The 21144-nt window shown below is 41.5% G+C and overlaps 1 protein-coding gene across 1 annotated transcript in view; it reads right to left on the reverse strand.

The window, feature by feature from the left end:
* The window catches only part of MORC4 (MORC family CW-type zinc finger 4), a gene marked incomplete at its 3' end in the record, with an annotated part of 77856 nt that extends 65796 nt beyond the window's left edge, over positions 1-12060 (reverse strand). Inside the window, exons 1-3 of the mRNA XM_080652348.1 lie at positions 11694-12060; positions 11503-11575; positions 4859-4991 (exon numbers count right to left, since the gene is read on the reverse strand). Of these exons, the coding sequence (XP_080508474.1) occupies positions 4859-4991; positions 11503-11575; positions 11694-11795 (308 nt within the window). The 5' untranslated portion in view covers positions 11796-12060. The remainder of the gene's footprint in view (positions 1-4858; positions 4992-11502; positions 11576-11693) is intronic.
* Positions 12061-21144: the final 9084 nt, after the last annotated feature.

Below are 21144 nucleotides of genomic sequence, written 5' to 3' on the forward strand. Positions count from 1 at the left end.
ATCCTCTGTGCCCCCACCCAGCCCCTCCCACTGCTGCCCCCAGTCCCCTCTCTGCCCGCAGCCCTGCTTCTGCCGCCAACGCTCCCATGCACTAACAGCGCTGGCCCTGCTTGCACCCGCTGATGGCACGGAGCTATTGAGGCTGGCGCCAGCAGTGAGTGTGAGCAGAGGCTGCTGCCCTGATCATCCCTCAGGAGCAGGGGGAGGTGGAGAAGCCCTCAAGGATGATTGGGGCTGGCAGCTGCCACTCACACCCGCTGATGGTGCCAAGTGATCAGGACCAGCACTGGGCACCGGCAGCAGGTGTGAGTGGCGGCTCCAGCACCAGCAGCAGGTGTGAGCGGGGCCAGCTCCAGCAGCAAGTGCAAACGCCAGGTGGGACTGTGGCGCACGGGAGCAAAGAGTTTTCAGTAACCACCAGCGCCCCACCTTGTTCTGGTGTTTCTGCTCACCTGCTCCACCATCCCACTGCAGTCGATGCCCGCCATGTTCTGGGTGCGCCCCCTGGTGGTCAGCGCACGTCATAGTGACCGGTTCTTCAGTTGTTCCGCAGTTTGGTCTATTTGCATATTAGGGTTTTATATATATATATAGATAATATTCAAACTTGAATTTTAAACCAACTCTAGAAGTTACTCTGAGAATTGTTGTGTGCTATCCTCTAGCTCCACTTCAGACCTAATATCATACATAAACCTCAAGGCTCTTCATAAGCAGTAACCTACCATGTGAAATGAACTTATATGGTTATCTTAACTTAAACGTTCTCTAATGCTACAAAAACTTCAATTAGGTGGTCAAGAGAAAGTAGTGAAAACAAAATTCTATAATACTCTCTTAATTTCCTAGCCATTCCTGTCCTTTCTGCAATCTATCATTTCTTTTCCCCTTTGTGAGTATAAACCCTGATTGTGTTACTTAGTTTGAGAAGACCAAATGACTGTACAAGGTTGAGAAAGTAAGTAGTAGGGTAGGTCCAGAACAAGAAATGGAAAAGGTTATGAATAATGAGAAGAGAGAATCTGGAACTCTGGATATTGTTGTTATGTTCCACTTAATTCTTCCCGTGTGTTCTTTTATTCCACTTCACAGTCCTATGTTAGGTATTCTATTTAACTGAAAATTGCAGAATGGATGCCAGATACCAATCAAATAACTACCTAATATAAAAGCCCTCACAATAAATAATAGAATTGTAGGAATGAATTTTGTATAGTTTGGTATAGCTCACTCATTTTCCACAGAGATAGCTTGGCTTAGATAGGTGGTTTCACTTCACTAAGTCCTGTTCTATTCTTTCATGTAAGAGACAACAGTGTTTACACACCAACGGGGCTTGGATACCTGCTCTTTGAGTGGAATTCAGGAAGACAGCAGCTTGTTCCTAACTTTATTAAAATGTCAATATTCTAGAATCTAGAGAGGTGAATTTAGATTGGGACTCTGACCAATGAAACAAACCTTAGCAAATCCATGAACATACAAGGGTGGGCACTGCTGTTTCCTAGATACATTGGAGATATAATATGCAATATCAAAGAATGAAAGACTAAGCACATTGCTATTCTCTTGCTGTTGTTTTTAAAAACGACCTACTAGGAAATGCACTTCTGAGCAGAGTTAGCAAGCAAATACCTTCAATCCATGGATCTGTGGCTGCTGTTTATTCTTGTCCTCTCAAAGAAGAGGTTTTCCACCTTGTTGAACAAGGCAGCTGAATATATAGACCAGCTGGTTCACACACTAATCGCAGAAGCTAAAGATAATTAATTATGGGCCTTAAATAAATTTAATGATAGGCTTTTCCTTTTTTTATTTGATTTTCATGGGATTCTGTATTTATGGAGAAACTGTTGCTGCAGTTACATAACTATTTTATTTGCCTGAAAATTGGAAGGTTACCATGAAGAGCTGGAAAATGTGGATAGGATTATAAGAAACATTATAGATCAAATAGAATTTCTGTAGGCTTAATAATTTTGCACATCTACCTTTATTATTTTTTCCAAATATAAAGGTAATATTCCCCCAACCCATATAAGAAAAATTAATATACTTAATAATAATTTTCAAAGCTACCTCTAAAGTTCAATTATTTAAAAAAGAAATTGTGGTAAGTGGAATCCTTGGCTAGAAGTTAGGATTGGATTAAATGATCTCTTCTAAATAAATGGGACCTCATAACAGATTCAAGTTTGTTTTAAGTTACGATGAGAAATAAAATCCAGCACATATACCATACATAATCCAGGACTCATTAAAAATTCTTTTAAATTAATATTTAAATATGAGGAACAATTTCCCAGCTCAAATTGGTGGGAAATATATTTGGCATGATAATGCCAGAAAACGCTATGGTGAAAGAGGTTTCTGCCTGTTAGGTCTGTTTTGTTCCCCGAGAAATTAAATTTTAAATGAATGATACACATTCTTCATACTTCAACTCAGATGTCATTTCTTCAGGGTAGCCTTTTTTGTATTCCATAGATTAGAGCAGATCCCTCCATTATACGTTCTCATAGAAACTACTTTTTTCATAGCAGTTATTAATAGGTGGGATAGCCTATTTAGTAGTATTACTTCTAATCAATCCTTTTCTATATTTCTCTTTAAACCGTCAGTCCCTTGAGAGCAAAGATCATGTCTGACTAGTTCATCACTTTATCTCCAGTGACTTTCACATAGATGTCCAGTAAAAATTCGTTGAATGAATCTGGAACAAAAATTGTTGCAATTATTTTAAAAACCATCCTCCCTTTTCCTCCTGCTTTGTAAGCACCAATTTTCACAGACATAGTTTCCACAGATGAAATGGAAAGCGGTAAGATCTGCTGGGCCCACTATTTGACATCAACATCACTGGAATAAGGTGTGGTGGGAAGGAGTTTGTAAAAAAAGTGATTTATTTACTTAATACATTAAGCACCCAGTCAGTCACCGGTGACTGACACTATACTTTCCGTCCGGAAGACAAAACAGGCTGGGCGCTTAACGTGTTAAATATATTTTTATTAAGTTCAGAGAGGAAGAGAGGAAGAGAGAGATAGAAACATCAATGATGAGAGAGAATCATTGATCGGCTGCCTCCTGCATGTCCCCTACTGGGGATGGAGCCCACAACCCGGGCATGTACCTTTGACCAGAATCAAACTCAGGAACCTTCAGTCCACAGGATTACTTAATTGTTTGATGCTCTATCCACTGAGACAAACTGGCTAGGGCAAAAGATAAGTGATTTAGAAAATAAACTAGTACATACAGAATTAGACATATAAATATTATTGTTCCATCCCATCTAAAATTGTATTTATTTTAATAAAAAATATTAACTTTAGCAGATAAAAATGATGGCCAGCTCTATAACTTCACCAACATACTGAACGCTTTTTTATCTCACTTCTAGATGCTTTCCTCAAACATTCTTCTAATTATGAGGGTCTGAGACACAAGGTACACAAACTGCTGACTGGTAAACCATAACCAAATTTATAATTAGTTGCGCCCAAATTTCATTTCTTTTCTTTGATGGATCAACTGGATTTCCCTACAAATAGGGTTACAGAATTTGAATACCTTCAAAGAGAATTACAACAAAATGAATGTTTTCCAATTCTATAGTTTGAAACCCTTTCCCCTCTATAGAATCCCTCCATTGTTACTCATGCTTCACATACTAGTTCAGACAGCGAGATGGAGAGTAATCAACCTTATCTACTAAATAAAATGAAGAAAGAAGGAAGGAATTGAGAAAATACTCATCTTTCACTGAGTGATATATGAATATCACAAAGTACATTCTCAACCACAAACCTTTTCAAGTAATTAGCTGAACTGAGAGTGGCAATAGAAATCTGTATCACCAGCTTCAGCAGCTATAAAAGAGAATTTCCTAACTTTGAATTTCTACTGCAAAATCTTCAAAGATTATGTATATAAATGCCTTGTATTTATCTTTCATGGGGCTTGATTATACCCAGCTACATTCATAGTTTTAATCCAAAGATCATCCCAATTCCAATACTCTGATCTAAGAGTAATTTATGTTAATATAAATTACAGAAGGTCCCAGACAAGTGATTGCCTCCACATCTTTGCACTTGCTCTTCTCTTCACCAGAATTCTGTCCCTTCATACCCTGTATCCTTTACCTTGTTAAACTTGACTACTCACACTTAGATCTTAACTAACACTTCATCTATGGCGCTTTTCCTAACCTCTTAGATCAGATTGTATTCCCCTGATTACTTGTCCCATGGCATCCTATACTTTCTTATCATTATACTTATCATTTTTATTATGATTACTAGAGGCCTGGTGCACGACATTCGTGAACTGGGGGTTGGGGGGGGGTGTCCACAGCCCAGCCTGCGCCCTCTCGCAGTCCAGGACACTTTGGGGGCAGGCGGACATTCCCCGAGGGATCCTTAAGCACTGCTGCAGAGGCGGGAGAGGCTCCCGCCACTGCCGCTGCGCTCTCCAGCCTTGAGTCTGGCTTCTGGCTGAGCAGTACTCCCACTGTGGGAAAGCACTAACCACCAGGAGGTAGCTCCTGCGTTGAGCGTCTGCCCCTTGGTGGTCAGTGCACGTCATAGTGACTGGTTGTTCTGCCATTTGGTCAATTTGCATATTAGGGTTTTATTATATAGGATTGCTTAATTGTTTGAATTGCCAGTTAGACTGTATGTTCTGTGAGGGCAAACACAGTATCTATTTCATAACCAGTGCCCTGGCACATAATAAATGCTCAATAAATATTTATTGAATAAATAAAGGGAAAGTAAAATATTAAAGAAAATTATTAAGCCTTAACTATAGTTCATGAGCACAAGACAAGAGGCAAAGAATGAGACATTTTTACCTGAGCATTCGGTGTAATTTATGAGGTGTCATTCCACATCCATCATCAGTAAAGGTCAAACAAGATTTATTCTTGACCTCCTCAACATCTATAAAGACCGTCCTGGCAGATACATCTGGATCTACAGCATTATCTGTAAAAGGTAGAAATCTGTAATATTAGATCACTTTTTCTAATATTCTAATAAAATCTCTAGTTCAATGCCCCGAAGACATAGAACATGTTCTTTATTCCCTACATGTGGATGTCCCAGAAGGTGAGCAGGAAGTAGTAATGGTAGTGCACATACTAGGCTATAAGAAACAATAGATATGATAGCAGATGGAATTATAAGCTGATTTTTATTTCATATAATGTCTGATCTGCGATCTGCTCTTCTCCCTTTAATCTTCAGGGTCTGTGGGAAAAATAACTCTTCTTATATACAAAGCATTTTGCTCTGTTTTCATCTTATTATTTCTTGTCTTTTAGCCACTTTGCTGTTCATGAACACACACAGTAAAGGGTGGTTGTAGAGAAGAGCTAAATCACAATTTTGGTACTAATAGATGTGTATTATACACATTACAGTTTATTGTGAAAATCTTATTTTCTACTTTTTTACATAAATTCCTCTGCTAAAGAACACAGATATAATCATCATCCATGTTTATAGCCTAAGAGGCATTGAAAGAGTTAGATGTTAAAATGAAAACATTTAATTGCCTGCCTAGATCCCAGTGATAGAAACAAGCTTGCTTGGGGAGAAACAGTGATTCTGATTAGATACTCTGTAATAGTCTTAAAGGTGAGACTGCCCAATCCTCATTAAATAGAGAACATAGAATTAAAGTAGAAAAAAATAGAGAACATTTCATAATTCCTCCTGAGTTAGGTCTTCATAACAGGTTAATTATTTAAAAGTCCAAAGACATCAACTATAGCCACAATCTTACATCTGCATCATGTTCACAACACCAGGAGGTGCCTTTGTCTAGTGGCCACATCTTTTTTGCCACAGATGCCAGTTTACATAATTGTCAGTCACAGACACATGTGGTGCAACTAACTGTCTCAAAACTTACTGGCCTGAGTGGGAGGGCAGTTTGTGCAATCTGTTGGATAGGTTTCTTAAGCACTCCTGTCTCTACTAGCTCTTTAATCAAGACTGAGACCTTCTCTTCCACCATTTCCCCTTTCCCTGGCATCCTATACTGCTTTTCTAATAGCACATGGCTGGGCTGAGAGATCCAGTGGGAGGCTGTCTATATAGCAGTCCCATTACCACTGTTCAAATTGTGGCATTTCTCCACTGTGAAAATCCCTTAAAAGCAAGAGAAGTATTACACATATTAAAAATATTAATTTTTACAATACAATTAACAGTATCAGTTATAACCACTTTGATGTGTGGAATGTCCATCATATAAAACAAGACACAGATTAATTTCAAGGGCCACAATGATGTTGCCAGAACCAGTGATAAAACTGTTACTGATTGTAACCTGAAAAAGTCATAACCAATAGTCCTAGAAGGGTAGGTCTGATGGAGTCAATCTTTAAGGACTAGGTGGGCCCCAAACTCTGTGTCATGTTGCAGATCAATTGGGCCAACTTTTGGCAGGAATTATAAGTTTGACATGCAAGAGTGGCTTTATCAGAAATACAAGTTTTGCTATGTAACAGAGGGAACTGATTTTTTTTCTTTAACTGACAGAAGGATCCAGCATTTTAAAGCTGCCTACATTGTTTCAAGAAACTATTTGGCAAACAGGCCTTGAATTGTTTTAGGACCTATCATCACTCCTGCTGTCAGAAAGCCAGGGCCATTGAGAATGATACCTTTAACGTGTCAACCAACAGGACATCATGTCTACTTTGAAAACTTTGCACGTGGTGAAATTTTTTCTAACTCTTCATAAACAAACATTCACAGTTCAAAGATGTAACACATATCAATTCCAATTCTGTGTTCATATAGCAGTGCATTCACTAAATCAGCTTGCAAGCCTCTCATAAAATCACTTTTACTTTTTTCCTCTTTAGTGCAAATTTTGCCCAAACTTTAGTAGGTGCTTCTTTACAGGAACACACCAAAGAGTTTTAATACAGGCACTTCAGGAGTTACAAGGTAGTTGCCAGGAACAGCTAGATATTTTATCTCCTTGGCTGAAAGCTGGTAGAGTACAGGGGGGAGGGGGCATGCAAGATCCAGGGTCAGCTGGAGCCACAGGGCAGAAATTAGTGAGGCAGTCACAGCAATAAATTCAGCTTTGCACTTACTTTCGGTTTTAAGTGGCTTTTCATTTAGCCTTAACAAATGAAATTATAATAATAACAAGATCAGCCTCAACAAATGAACTTATAATAATAAACCACCAATATGGTGGCTGATTTCAATCCTACCTCTTGCTGCTTAACCTTCCAAAAGTATATGCTGCCAGATGCACTTTCTCCCATGGCTCAACCCACCCAGTCTTATGAACAGGTAGGACAATGAGAGAATTTCTACTCCTCTGCCCTTACCCACTACTTAGGGAAGGATTACACTAGCAGATCCTGAGATGTCTTTATCCCCTAACCTGGCCCACACAATCACATGTACTACCAGATCCCAAGTGGTCTTATTTCTTCTAACCTGGCCAGTGCTACCCTTAGTGGGTAGCACTCTACCTCTCCTCACCTACTACTTAGTCAAGGGCATAAAAAACCAGATTGCAGGCAATCTATTTCACCCCCTAACCTGGTCCATCTGATCCCTGATCTTCTAAAAAGAAGCAAAACAAAACAAAAACAAAAAACAAAAAACAAAAAAACCACACATTGTCACTAAAGCCTCATTCCTCATCGGAACCTGGAAGGCAATTGTCCCATGACAGCCTCCCTGGAGAAACAGGCTGGAGAGTGGGGAGATGGCTTTTTATATTTAATTGAATTTATTGGGGTGATATTGGTTAATAAAATTACATAGATTTAGGCTTACAATTCTATAATACATCATCTGCATACTAGAGGCCTGGTGCATGAAAATTCATGCACTGGAGGGGGGTGGTCCCTCAGCCCGGCTTGCCCCCTCTCACAGTCTGGGAACCCTCAGGGGCGGGAGGCAACCCGGCGATCAGGGGAAGGCGATGCCCCCATCATACCTCTGTTGCTGCCACTGCCGGCAGTGCAAGCCTCAGCCGACCCTGGTTACCTGAGCCTCAGGTGGCCCTGAGTGGCTGGGCAGCCACCATCCAAGGCTTGCCTGCACCTCGGTCCGGCCCTGGGAGGCTGGGTAGCCAACATCCAAGGCTTGCCTGCAAATTGGGCTGGCCCTGGGTGGCTGGGGGGCTAAGGGGACTGGGGGACTCCAGAGGCAGGCAGGGCTGAGGGGACTGGGCGCCACCATCTTGTGGCTGTGAGTGCCGCCATCTTTGATGGCATGGCAGTCAATTAGCATATTCCCTCCTTATTGGCTGTGGGTGCCGCCATCTTTGAGGGCGTGGCAGTAATTAGCATATTCCCTCTTCATTAGATAGGATTGTACTGTGTGTTCACCACCCCAAGTCAAGACTTCTTTCATCACCATTTACCCCTCCTGGGGAGATGTCTTTGAGGTAGTGCTTCATGAGTCTCCCATCCTCTCCTGTCCCAGAAGGATGGCCTATGTGGATTCCTACAAGTTTGCAGTTACCCTACAGACATCCTGCAAGTATCTAAAAGTATTTGCGTCTAAAATTAAGGTTACCTTCTTCTGACACAAGCTATTCTTCTTCCTGTTTCATACACACACACACACACACACACACACACACAGTGTCAGCATTCAAATGACCACAAGTTTGATATTCAAGTCATTTTTATTCCCTCTCATCTGGATTATTATGATAACCTCCTCACCAGACTTTTAAAGCCAAGTCTTTATACACTGTTACAAGATTAACTTTCCTGAAGCACAGCTCTGATCCTGACATTGCCCTGCTCCGTAAACTTCAGACTAGCCCAGCTTGTGTGTCTCAGTGGTTGAGCATGGATCTATGAACCAGGAGGTCATGGTTTGATTCCTAGTCAGGGCATATGCCCAGGTTGCTGGCTCAATCCCCAGTAGGGGCTTGCAGGAGGAAGCTGATCCATGATTCTCTCTCACTGATGTTTCTCTCTTTCCCTCTCTCTCTAAAGTCAATAAAAACCTATTTAAAAACAAAAAACGTCAGACTAAAATATCAAGCCTCCCAGTCACATCCTAGTTCCAGTGGGCCTTTTTTAAAAAATATTTTTTTATTGATTGTAGAGAGGAAAGGAGAGGGAGAGAGATAGAAACATCAATGATGAGAGAGAATCATTAATTGGCTGCCTCCGGCACACACACCCCCCACCAGGGATCTAGCCCACAACCCGGGCATGTGCCCTTGACTGAATCAAACCCAGGACTCTTTAGTCCACAGGCAGACACACTGTCCACTGAGCCACACCAGCTAGGGCCCAGTGGGCCTTTTTAACTTCATTCTTTATTTGGTACTTGGAGTAAAAAAAACCTATGTTTGAGTCCTGGATTTGCCACCTACTAGACATGTAACCTTGGAAAAGTCAATTAAATGCTCTGAGCCTCTGTATCCTTATCTGCAGGATGATGATGATGATAATAATAATACCATTTATATCAAAGGATAAAGTTAAAAATGTATTTGTGAAAGCTCTTTATAAACTCTCTAAGGACCTAGAGTTTTGACTATTTGTGAACTTCATGCTCTAATTAAACTCAGCTACTCAGTATTCTTCATGCCTTTGTTCAAGCAGTTGTTACTTTTGCCTGGAATGCCCTCCCCGCCCCACACCCATATCCACATGTCCCAATCCTTCAAATCTCAGCTCAAATGTCATGTCTACAAAGCTTCCCCTAACACTCCTCTTCCTGGTAAGCTGGAAGTCACCCCTCTCTCCTCTGAACTCCCACAGCACTTGATGTGTATATCTTTACTGATACATCACTTTTTATTTTATTGTTATACAAAGCATAAAACTTCTATACATATTTTATCTCTCTTACTAGAAGAGTGAATTTTTGTAGCGACATGGTGGCCTTGCCCACAGTGAGTACTCAATAAATATTTATCAAATGAATGATTCACTAGAAAAGTAATGCACAAATGGAGAAGAAAACTGTTGAAGGAAAACCTACAATGAAAGTTTTGGATTACCAGTTAACACTTTGCTCTCCCTTTTCCCTATTATTAATATGACCACAAATAGTTGTGATTTGGATTTAAAATATGTGTTAGTTTTTATGAGCATTTTATCTGTATACACACATTTATGCCTGCATATATACATGTGCATGTGTGTATATAGATAAAATACTCAAAAAAACTGGTACTCATATGGGACAGCTTAGGCCAGGCTTAGGTTAAGTTAATGCTTAAGACAAAAATCATATGTACACAGAATTACAAATCACCCATAAAGTTCAGTACACAGTAGATACACATGGTTTTGCAGTGTCACTATGAGCTAGCTGAGCAAAAATCACACTTATCTCCCATTCCCTACAAAGTAAATTGTTAGTTTTCCCTCTCTTTTTTTTTTCTTTTACTAAGTTACATGCACATAGATCTCATTCCACTGGGCCAAGTTTCACTCAAGGCATGGTGCAAGACTTTAAAAATATAATCCCTGTTCTCTAGGATTCAAAATATGTCAATGTCACTTTTTTCTCATACATATTGTAAGCATTCTGTTTTATTGTCAAACTAATCATCAAAGTTCCCTGTCACCTTTCCAAATAACTCTCCTGCTCCCCATTGACTTCTTGTCCAAGACAATTCACACTGCATGGCCACAGCGATTGCTTAAGTAGGGACTGGGGCTCATTTGGAGAGCTCTGAAACATTTTCAAGATTTTTTGTGCTACCTTGCCCCCATAAATATCTCTCATCTCTTTAAGTTTTTGAAACAATGTGCTCTGTATGCTGCTGCATTTTGTCCAGGAATGGTTTTCTTCTTTGCTTTCCACACAGTATTTAGCACACTACTGCAAATAGCTGGTGTACTTGGCTTCAAGGGAATCAACTGAAAACGCTATAAAAGCAAACATCGGTGGAACAAGAGGTTAAGTGCTCAGTATTCATTCCAGCGGTGTGAGGGCGCTCTTGGACTACGGACCTAGCCCTCCGACGTCGTAGGGAGCCAAATGCACTCGTGTCATCTCTTAAGAAATGTTCCATCATTCCCAGATTCTTTGGTCCCCAAAGTTAAAGAACTCCGTTTTCCAGACCTTTCTTCATGACCCTACTGGGTGCACTACAATGGCCTTATGCTAGCTTGGGGCCTTTCCTCTGTAGACAGTCCCTGTGACGCCCAACTGCCTTGGGGCCCCATCTCCCTTTGATTATTAACTAAGCTATCCTAAAGTGCCTGGAACATCACGAGCGAGAGAGAAAAAAACACATAGGAGTCCTAACTCTTCGGAAACACCTTGTTTCCTCGGCTTTATTCGCGAAACACCATTCCTGTCTAGAGAGCCATCCTCCTGCTTCTCCGCCTGCGGAGCGGGGGCCAGTCCCGACGCCCCCACCCCAGCCCCAGCCCGCCCCGCGCGCGGCTCCACACATTCCTCTCGCGGCCGCGGCACCACGTTGGCACCACTACCTTGGGCGATCTCGGCCAGGCCCGCCCTCACCACTCACCTAGCAGCTCAGCGATGGCACTGAAGGGTCGCGTGTGGCTGCTGGAGTTGCTCTGTAGATAGCGGGGGCTCATCTGGAGGCGAGAGAAGGTCCCGTCCCGCGTGAGGCCTCGGCCCGCCGGGCCCTCCCCGCGCGCCCCCCGCAGCCCCGGGGCCCGCGCGCGAGTCCGCCCCCTGGAGTTCCCGACCTACCGTGCTCAGGCGGATCCCAGATGCCTGCGGGCTGCCCCCTGGCCGGGCCAGCCCGCTGCCCGGCGCGCCAGGACCCGCGGGGGCCCCTCGGTACAGGAGCATTTTTTTGGCCGCCACGATACTTGGTTGCTGCTTCTAGACTACTCGCCCGGCTGTCCCGGGCTGGAGCTCACTCGCTCGCACTTGCAGCTGGCGGCGGCTGTCCTGGGCCGGCCCTCCCTCGCTCCCACCCGCAGCTGGCGGGGGCGGGGCGCGCTCCAGCCACCTGTCCCGGGCGGGAGGGGTGAGGCCAGCAGAGCTGAGCGGTGGCCCCGCCCTGTTAGCACCTCTCGCGACCCACCGACTGCCTGGGCGTCCTCCTGGCCGTACAGAAATATGGCGACCTCCTGACAGCCTCTCCTTGATCCCCGCCCCTAATTAATTCTTGGCGTTTGCCATAGGCCAGACCGCTGAGCGGGAAAGCACGGGGGGCGGGAGAGGGGCGGGTGCGTGGGGAGGGGCTGGAATGAGGCAAGGAAAGGGAGAGGGTGTAGGGTTTTCTGGAACCGAGTGCCAGTTAGGCAGCATGACTAAGGGGCAGGATAAGACAAGTTTTAGAAGTTCTAAAGACCACAGTTGTGCTATCTGGGGAGATAGCAGGCTTGGGAGATGGGAAAGCATTCTGACTACTCTGGTTCAAATGTCTCCCGAAGCACCCAGAACTTTCTAGAAGGCAATTGGCAAATGGTCTTCAAATCTTTGCAGGCCTGGGGGTAAGCTGTTTATAAAAAAAAGAAATTGGAATGCACTTAAATACCCCAACATAGCGATTGGTTAAGTTACAGAGTGAATATTGATGTGGAAAATATTCATGAGGGAATGAAGGAAACAAGAGGTTACAACATACTGTGCAATGTGGTATCTTTTTATTTGAAAAACAAGTATTGGAAAAACAAGTATACATACATATGCATGCGAACACATGTACACACACACCCTGAGAAACACATGAAATGATATATTCCAAGATGATCTCTCCACGTCTGGAATTATGAATTTTTTTCCTTTTTTCTTATTTGTACTTTCTAAATTCTATACTATTAAATGTATACTGTTTAATTATAGAAAAAAGTTTTTTTACTTTTTAAAACAATATAAAGTTCCCTAGTATGGATGATCATAATTTGATCATTCCTCTATGATAATTTAGGTTGTTTTCAACTTTTTTTTATAATACAAAAAGTGCTGCTTCAGACATCCTCATGTACAAATTATTAATTTCTGGCACTGTTATTTCTACAGAATATCGCTGTATCTAATATCATGTTTACTCTTAATGAATATTTAATACTATACTGGGAGGCGATTTGCCTTCCCAGAAATGGTCAGAACTAGATGGTCCTAATCTGATCTGATCAACCTTCCCCCCCCCACCTTTTTTTGGCCAATGTTTTGAATAAAAAATTGTGTCTCCATATTGTTTTAATTTGCATTTCCCCAACTACCAATAAAGCTGAATATCTTCTCAGATGTTTATTGTATATTTGTATCTCTTCTGTAAGTACCTGTTTATATCCTTTGAACATCATCTCCCCCCACCTTGGGTCCTTTGCATTTGTCTTTTTTTTATATCTTTAAAAAAAATTTAAATACACAGAAGTACAGAGAATGATATAGCAAATCCCCAAAAACTTATTACTGAGATTCAAATATTAGCAGGAGTTTACCTACCTGCTTTTTATATGTTCTTTTCTATTTCTGTAAACATTTTAGAGCAAATATCAAATATCGTGTCATTTTACTCTATACACTTCAGTGTCCTCTGAAAATATGCAATTTTCTTAGAAACATAACCACATGGCCACTTTCACACTAAATAAAATTCATACCAATTATTTGATGTCCTCTAATATCCAGTCCATATTCTGATTTCCTCAAGTATCTCAAAAATATTTTTTACAGTTAGTTTGTTTATATCATCATCCAAACAAGATGCACACATTGCACTTGGTTATGTCTGCAATCTACTTTAATCTAAGCCAGTCTCTTTTTATTCATGCTATTGAGTTGTTGAAGAAACCAAGTCACTTGTACTGTTGAATGCCTACACTCTTATTTCTCTGTTTGCATCTTTGTGTTGTCACTTAGCTTGCTCTTCTTGTTAGAGGAATAAGTGAAAATTAACTATAAATCGTAAGTTGGCTCTGAAGGCTTTATTAGATTCCAGTACAATTTTTTAAAAGCAGGAATGCTCAGAGGTGGTGCTGTATACTTCCTATTGCATCACATTGGGAGGTACATACTGTTCAACACTTAGTGATGTTCAGATTGATCCATCAATTCAGGTGGAGGTAGTCTGAATGTTCCACCACAGGGTTACCTCAGAAATATTGTGGGTTCAGCTCCAGACAGCCTCAATAAAATGAATATTTCCATAAAATGAGTCACATAAATTTATTGGTTTCCCAGTGTATATAAAAGTTATATTTACACTATATTGTAGTCTATTAAGTATGCAATAACATTATGTCCAAAACCACAATGTACATGCTTTAATTTAAAAATACTTTACTTCTAAAATATGCTAACCATCATCTGAGCCTTAATAATCTGTCATAATCTTTTTTTTCAAAAAATCCTTATTATTGAAAGTATTACATGTCCCCTCTTTTCCCCCATTAACTCCTTCTAACCTCTCCCCACCACCACACCACCGCATCTCAGGCCTTCAAATCATAATCTTTTTGTGGTGAAGGGTCTTGCCTCAACGTTGATGGCTGCTGACTGATTAGGGTAGTAGTTGCTGAAGATTGGGATTGCTGTGGCAATTTCTTAAAGTAAAACAACAATGAACTTTGCAGCATTAATTGACTCTTCCTTTCAGGAATGATTTCTCTGTAGCATTAGAGATACTCTTTGATAGCATTCTACCCAGAGTAGAACTTCTTTCAAATTTAGAGTAAGTCCTCTCAAACCCTGCCACTGCTTTGTCAACTAAGTTTATGTAATATTCTAAATCCTGTACCCTTATTTCTACAATCTTCACAGAATCTTCACTAGGAGTAGATTCCATCTCAATATTGTCTTTGCTCTTCCATAAGAAGCAACTTGTCATTTGTTAAAAGTTTATCCTGAGGTTGTAGCAATTCAGTCATATCTTCAGGCTCCACTTCTAATTCTAGTTCTCCTGTTTTTTCTACCACATCTGTAGTTACTTCGTGCACTGAAGTCTTGAACCCCTCAAAGTAATCTGTGAACTCCTGTTAATGTTGATTCTTCTCCCATGAATCATCACCATGTTCTTAATGGCATCTAGAATGGTGAATCCTCTACAGAAGGTTTTCATTTTACTTTGCCCAGATCCATCAGAGGAATAATAATCTATGGTAGCTATAACCTTATAAAATGTATTTCTTAAACAATTAAACTTGAAAGTAGAATTTACTCCTTGATTCATGGGCTTCAGGGTGGATGTTGTGTTAGCAGGCATGAAAACAACATTATTCTCATTGTACATCTCCATCAGAGCTCTTGGGTGATGAGGTGCATTGTCAATGAGCAGTAATATTTTGAAAGGCATCTTTTTTTTTCTGAACAGTAGGTCTTAACAGTGAGCTTAAAATATTCAGTAAACCATGTTGTAAACAAACGTGCTGTCATTCAGGCTTAGTTGTTTCATTTATAGAGTCTAGACAGAGTAGATTTAGCGTCATTCTTAAGGGCCCTTGGATTTTTTGGAATGGTAAATGAGCACTGGCTTCAACTTAAAGTCACCAACTTCACTAGTCCTTAACAAAGTTTTTTTTTTTTTTTTTTTTTAATATATTTTATTGATTTTTTACAGAGAGGAAGGAAGAGGGATAGATAGTCAGAAACATCAATCAGCTGCCTCTTGCACACCTCCTACTGGGGATGTGCCTGCAACCAAGTTACATGCCCTTGACCGGAATCGAACCCGGGACCTTTCAGTCCGCAGGCTGACGCTCTATCCACTGAGCCAAACCGGTTTTGGCAACAAAGTTTTAAAAGAGGCTGTCTTTTGAAACTTTAAAGCCAGGGATTGACCTCTCTCTAGTTAGGAAAGTCCTAGTTGGCATCTTCTTTCAATCTAAGTTTGTTTGGTCTACATTGAAAATCTGTTCAGTGCAGCCACCTTCATTACCTTATCTAGATCTTCTAGACAATTTGCTGAAGCTTCTATATCAGAACTTGCTACTTCACCCTGCACTTTTATGTTATGGACAAGGCTTCTTTCCTTAAACTTCATGAACCAACACCTGCTACCTTCAAACTTCTGCAGCTTCCTCACCTTTCTTAGGCCTCGTATAATTGAAGGGAGTTAGGGCTTTGCTCTGAATTTAGCTTTGGTTTAAAGGAATATCAGTAACTAGAGGCCTGGTGCACAAATTCTTGCACAGGAGGGGTCCGGATGGCTCGCCGCCCCATCAGGGCTGACTGGGCCAGAATGGCCAGGGAAGGGGCAAGGGCAGTTGGCCGGCCAGCCTCGCCCCCTGGCCAAACTCCTAGTTGAACTCCCAGTCGAACTCCCAGTTGAGAGGACAATTTGCATATTAGCCTTTTATTATATAAGATAAGGCTGTTTCACTTATCATTCATGTGTTCACAGGAATAGCACTTTTAATTTCCTTCAAGAAAATTTTCTTTGCATTCACAACTTGGCTAAATGTTTAGTGCAAGAGGCCTAGCTTTTGACCTATCTTGACTTTCAACATGCCTTCCTCACTAAGCTTAATCATGTCTAACTTTTGATTTAGAGTAAGGGATGTGTAATTCTTTCCTTGAATACTTAGTGGCCACTGTAGGGTATTAATTGGCCTAATTTCAATATTGTTGTGTCTCAGGCAATAGTGAAGCTGGTGAAGAGAAAGAGAATGGGCATTTGGTGGAGCAGTCAGAACACACACAACATTTCTCAATTAAGTTCTCCATTTTATAAGGGTATGGTTTGTGGTGCCTTAGAAGTATTACAATAGTAACACTAAATATCACTGACCACAGATCACTATAACAAGTATAATTATAATTTTAAAGTTTTAAATATTGTGAGAATTACCAAAATATGACACAGAGATATTAAGTGAACAAATACTGTTGGAAAAATGGCAGCAATAGACTTGCTTGAGGCAGGGTTACCACAGTCTTCAAACTGTAAAAAAAATGCAATATCTATAGTTAAAGTGAAGCACAATAAAACAAGGTGCACCTGCATAAAGTTCCCCATCAACCTTTTACTTTATGTTTTCATCAATTGATGGTCATTGTCTGAAAAATATTTATTGGGATTGCATATGATGATAGTCTAAAGTCTAAACCCATATTTTCTTTTATTTCTTTTACTTTTATTTCATTTAATTTTTAAAATCTTTATTGTTGAGAGTATTACAGATGTCCCCCATTTTTCTCCTCATTACCCCCCCCAACCCAGTTTCCAACCCGCTCCAGGCCTTCACCACCCTATTGTTTGTGTCCATAGGTAATGCATATATGCATATGTCCTTTGGTTAATCTCTTCTGACCCCTACCTCCACCCTTCCCTCTGAGATTCGTCTGTTTGTTCCATGTTTCCATGCCTCTGGTTCTACGTTATTCAGTTTCTTTTATCAGTTTATTTTGTTCATTAGATTTCTTGCTTATTTTGATTTTTAGATTCAATTGTTGATAGCTATGTATTTGCCATTTTATTGTTCATATTTTTCTTCTTCCTCTTCTTTGTCTCCTCCTCCTCCTCCTCCTCCTCCTCCTCCTCCTCCTTCTCTTCCCTTCTTCCTCTTCCTTGTCTTAAAGAATACCCTTCAACATTTCATGTAATACTGGTTTGGTGGTGATGAACTCCTTTAGCTTTTTCTTGTCTGTGCAGCTCTTTATCTGACCTTCAATTCTAAATGACAGCTTTGGTGGGTAATCTTGGTTGTAGGTTCTTGCTTTTCATCACTTTGAATATTTCTTGTCACTCTCTTCTGGCCTGCAAAGTTTCTGTTGAGAAATCAGCTGACAGTCATATGGTGTTCCCTTGTAGATAATGGCTTTTCTCTTGCTTTTAAGATTCTCTCTTTGTCTTTAATCCTTGGCATTTTAATTATGATGTGTTTTGGTGTGGTCCTCTTTGGGTTCCTCTTTTTCGGGACTCCTTGTGCTTACTGGACTTGTAAGTCTATTTCACCAGGTAGGGAGAGTTTTCTATTGTTTCTTCAAATAGGGTTTCAGTGTCTTGCTCTCTCTTCTCCTTCTGTACCCCCATAATGTGAATACTGGTACACTTGAAGTTGTCCCAGAGGCTCCTAAAACTATCTTCATATTCTTGGATTCTTTTTTCTTTTTGCTCTTCTAATTGGGTGTTTTTTGCTTCCTCATATTCCAAATCTTTTATTTGATTCTCAGAATCCTCTACTCTACTGTTGAATCCCTGTAAATTATTCTTTATTTTAGTTAGTAGATGCTTAATTTCTGACTGGTCTTTTATTATATATTTGTCATTCTCACTAAAATCCTTAAAAGTCTCACTAAGTTCCTTTAAGCTCTCATTATGTTCCTTGAAGCTCTCATTGAGATCCTTGAGTAACCTTATAACCATGGTTTTGAACTCTGTATCCAGTAGCTTGCTGGCTTCAATTTCTTTCATTTGTAACATGTTTCTTTGTCTCCACATTTTGGCTGCTCCCCTGTGTTTGTTTCTATGTATTAGATAGAGTTTCTATGTTTCCTGGAATTGGTAGAGTGGCCTTGTGTATTAGGTGTCCTATAGGGCCCAGTGGCTCAGCCTTCCCAGTCACCTGAGCTGGGCATTCTAGGTGCGCCACTGTGAGGACTGTGTGCACAATCTTGTTGTAGTTGAGCCTTGATTGCTGTAGTTGGCATCACTGGGAGGAATTGACCATCAGTCCAATTGGCTGTGAGGATGAGCTGCAATGACAGTGAAAGAGCTGCTGTGCAAGAAACATCCCTATGGAGCAGGACTTGCTTCAGTGGGGCTTTGGTGCTCACTGATTCTGTCTCTTGAGTGTGTTGCTCATGGATGTATAGAGTTGTAATCTGGTGTGGTCTGAAGGTGTCCACTGAGTGCACTGGCTCTGGGGCCCCCTGGAGGTGCAAAGTCACCCACTGCCTGAGTCCTGCTGGGGGCCACCTGCCAGGAGCTACAGAATGATCTGCAGATGTCTACTACTTGTGTTGGGCTTAGAAGTGCCCAGAAGAGATAAATCTGTGAAACAAGGCAGGCTGCTGCTAGTGCCAGGCCTGGGCCCACTGATTGAGAGGAATGGGTCATACTGACACCAGCTGCTGTTTGTTTGAGAGATTTTAGGAAAGCCTGAAGCCTGAGCCAGGACAGGCCATTCATATGGAAAAGCTGCTGTAAACATCTTGGGTGGAGCGGCAACTTGGATGGGGTGAGGTCGCAGGGAATCACCAGGGCAGAGTGAACAGTGTGAGCCATGTTGATGGAGACTCAGATATGACTTCTGCCAGTTAGCTCTGTGACAGGGGAGGTCTCAGCATAGGAACATGACCTCTGCCAGCACTTTTCTCTGGGAGAAAGTTGCCCCTGAGTTCTTGCCCCAATGCCAGACAATCCAGTTCCTCCTGGTATGTCCCTGTATCCCCCCATGCCGCTGTTCCAGTGCTGTAGCTCAGAGGGAGCGAGTCCAAGTAAGTCAATGTGCCGGCCCTTTAAGAGGAACTGCCTGGGACTCCAAAAGCCTCTTTGTCACTCAGCAAAATCCCTACTAGTTTTAACAGCTTGAAGTTACAGGGACTTCTCTTCCCGGCACTGAAAACCTGTGATGAGGGGTCTGGTGTGGGCTAGGACCCCTTGCTCCTCAGGGGAGACTTCCACAGCTTAGACATCCCTCCCAATTTAAAAAAAGGTGCCACACATGGGTGTTGGACCAGCCCATTCTGCACCTCTGCCCCTCCTACCAGTCTCAGTGTGTTTTCTTCTTTACTTCTCTAGTTGTAGGTCTTTCATTCAGCCAGATTTCAGGTGGTTCTGAATGATGGTTGTCCTGTATTTTAGTTGTAATTTGGATGCGGTTGTGGGAGGCAGCCAGTACCATGTTTTAACTACACTGCCATCTTGTTTTTACTCCCCATCATTTCTTGTAATTTATTAACTAGATCCTTCTGTATAGAACTTAACCTTATCAACCATGGCTATTTTATTACTCTGAATACAATTTATATAGGAATGATAGGATAATGCTTAATTCTTTACTTTTAATTAAAATTTTTAAAAGAGTTGGTGCATGTAGTGAATACTATGATGTGCCAGCCCATCTCCCATTTCAATAAAGAAGTTTTTGGCTGAGCTTCTGTGAGAACTATTGGCAAGCTGCCTTCAGTTCTTAGCACTTCAGGGATTGCTTCAGGTGCAGGGCATTGTCTCACTCAAGGTCACAAAGTTTCCTGGGGAAGACCAACACAGGGACTAGCAAAGAAAGGCCTTATTGTCTCAGCCCAACTTAGGATAATTCTGAAGGGTCACTCCAGATCTCTCAGTGGGATTGGCAGAGGCTACTGTTGGACCTGCAATACAGCTTGACTCCCCCCTCTGACTATGCCTGCTTTCTTCCACAAGTGTTAATCTGAAAGACTCCTCTTAATAAGCTTCCTGAACACTACATTCTATATTGTAGTCAGCTTTCTGGGGAACTCAAATTATGACACTTGAAACTTGAGAGTTAGTCAAGAAACCCATCACTTAGATGGGATTTGGGAACTAGATCACTCACTGCACAATTGGCAACGAGGACCATATCACAGAGGGTAGGTGGAGCATGGATAGCCCCCTGCCACAAAGTGGCAGTCCTATTATTGTTAAGATGTTCACCAGGTGGTAAATTAGGATGATATACTGGTAGGGGACAGGGAATTGGTGTGTTGTATCAAGTGTTTGAGAAATATGGGGAAGAGATTAGCTATAAGCCTATATAATTTGGTGTTTATTGAACTCCAATGAAAATTAAACTTCCAGTGGAGACAGGTTTGCTATGCCAAAACCAGGGTGCTTCCTGGAAAAGAATAGTATGTTGACAAATGGTTTGGGGATATCTAGATTGATGCCACCAAACTCTTGACTATTCAGATTTCTCTGAATCTTCTGAGCCTGAATAATTGTCCTGACTTCCTTATTGATAGAACACCACCCCCCCCCCCATGCATACTTCTTGCTTGGAGACGATGCAGAGCTTAGACCCTGTGTTGGGCTTCCCCAGGAAACGTAGTGACCTTGAGTGAGGCAATGCATCATCTGCATTATCCACAAGATAATATGTGTACTCACTTCCCCTCCTGGTCACTATGCCCATAACAAGGGTTAAGGCACAGCATGAACATTCTAGGCCTGATAAGAGAGGAAAATTACTATACCCCAAGGAGTTGCAAGACTGAGCCAGCATATATTGGCAGCAGCTTCAAGGATTCATTTGAAATTGGATTCTGAAAGTGCTTAATCAAG

Source organism: Plecotus auritus (genome assembly GCF_963455305.1).
Source record: "Plecotus auritus genome assembly, chromosome: X".
Classification (NCBI taxonomy): domain Eukaryota; kingdom Metazoa; phylum Chordata; class Mammalia; order Chiroptera; family Vespertilionidae; genus Plecotus; species Plecotus auritus.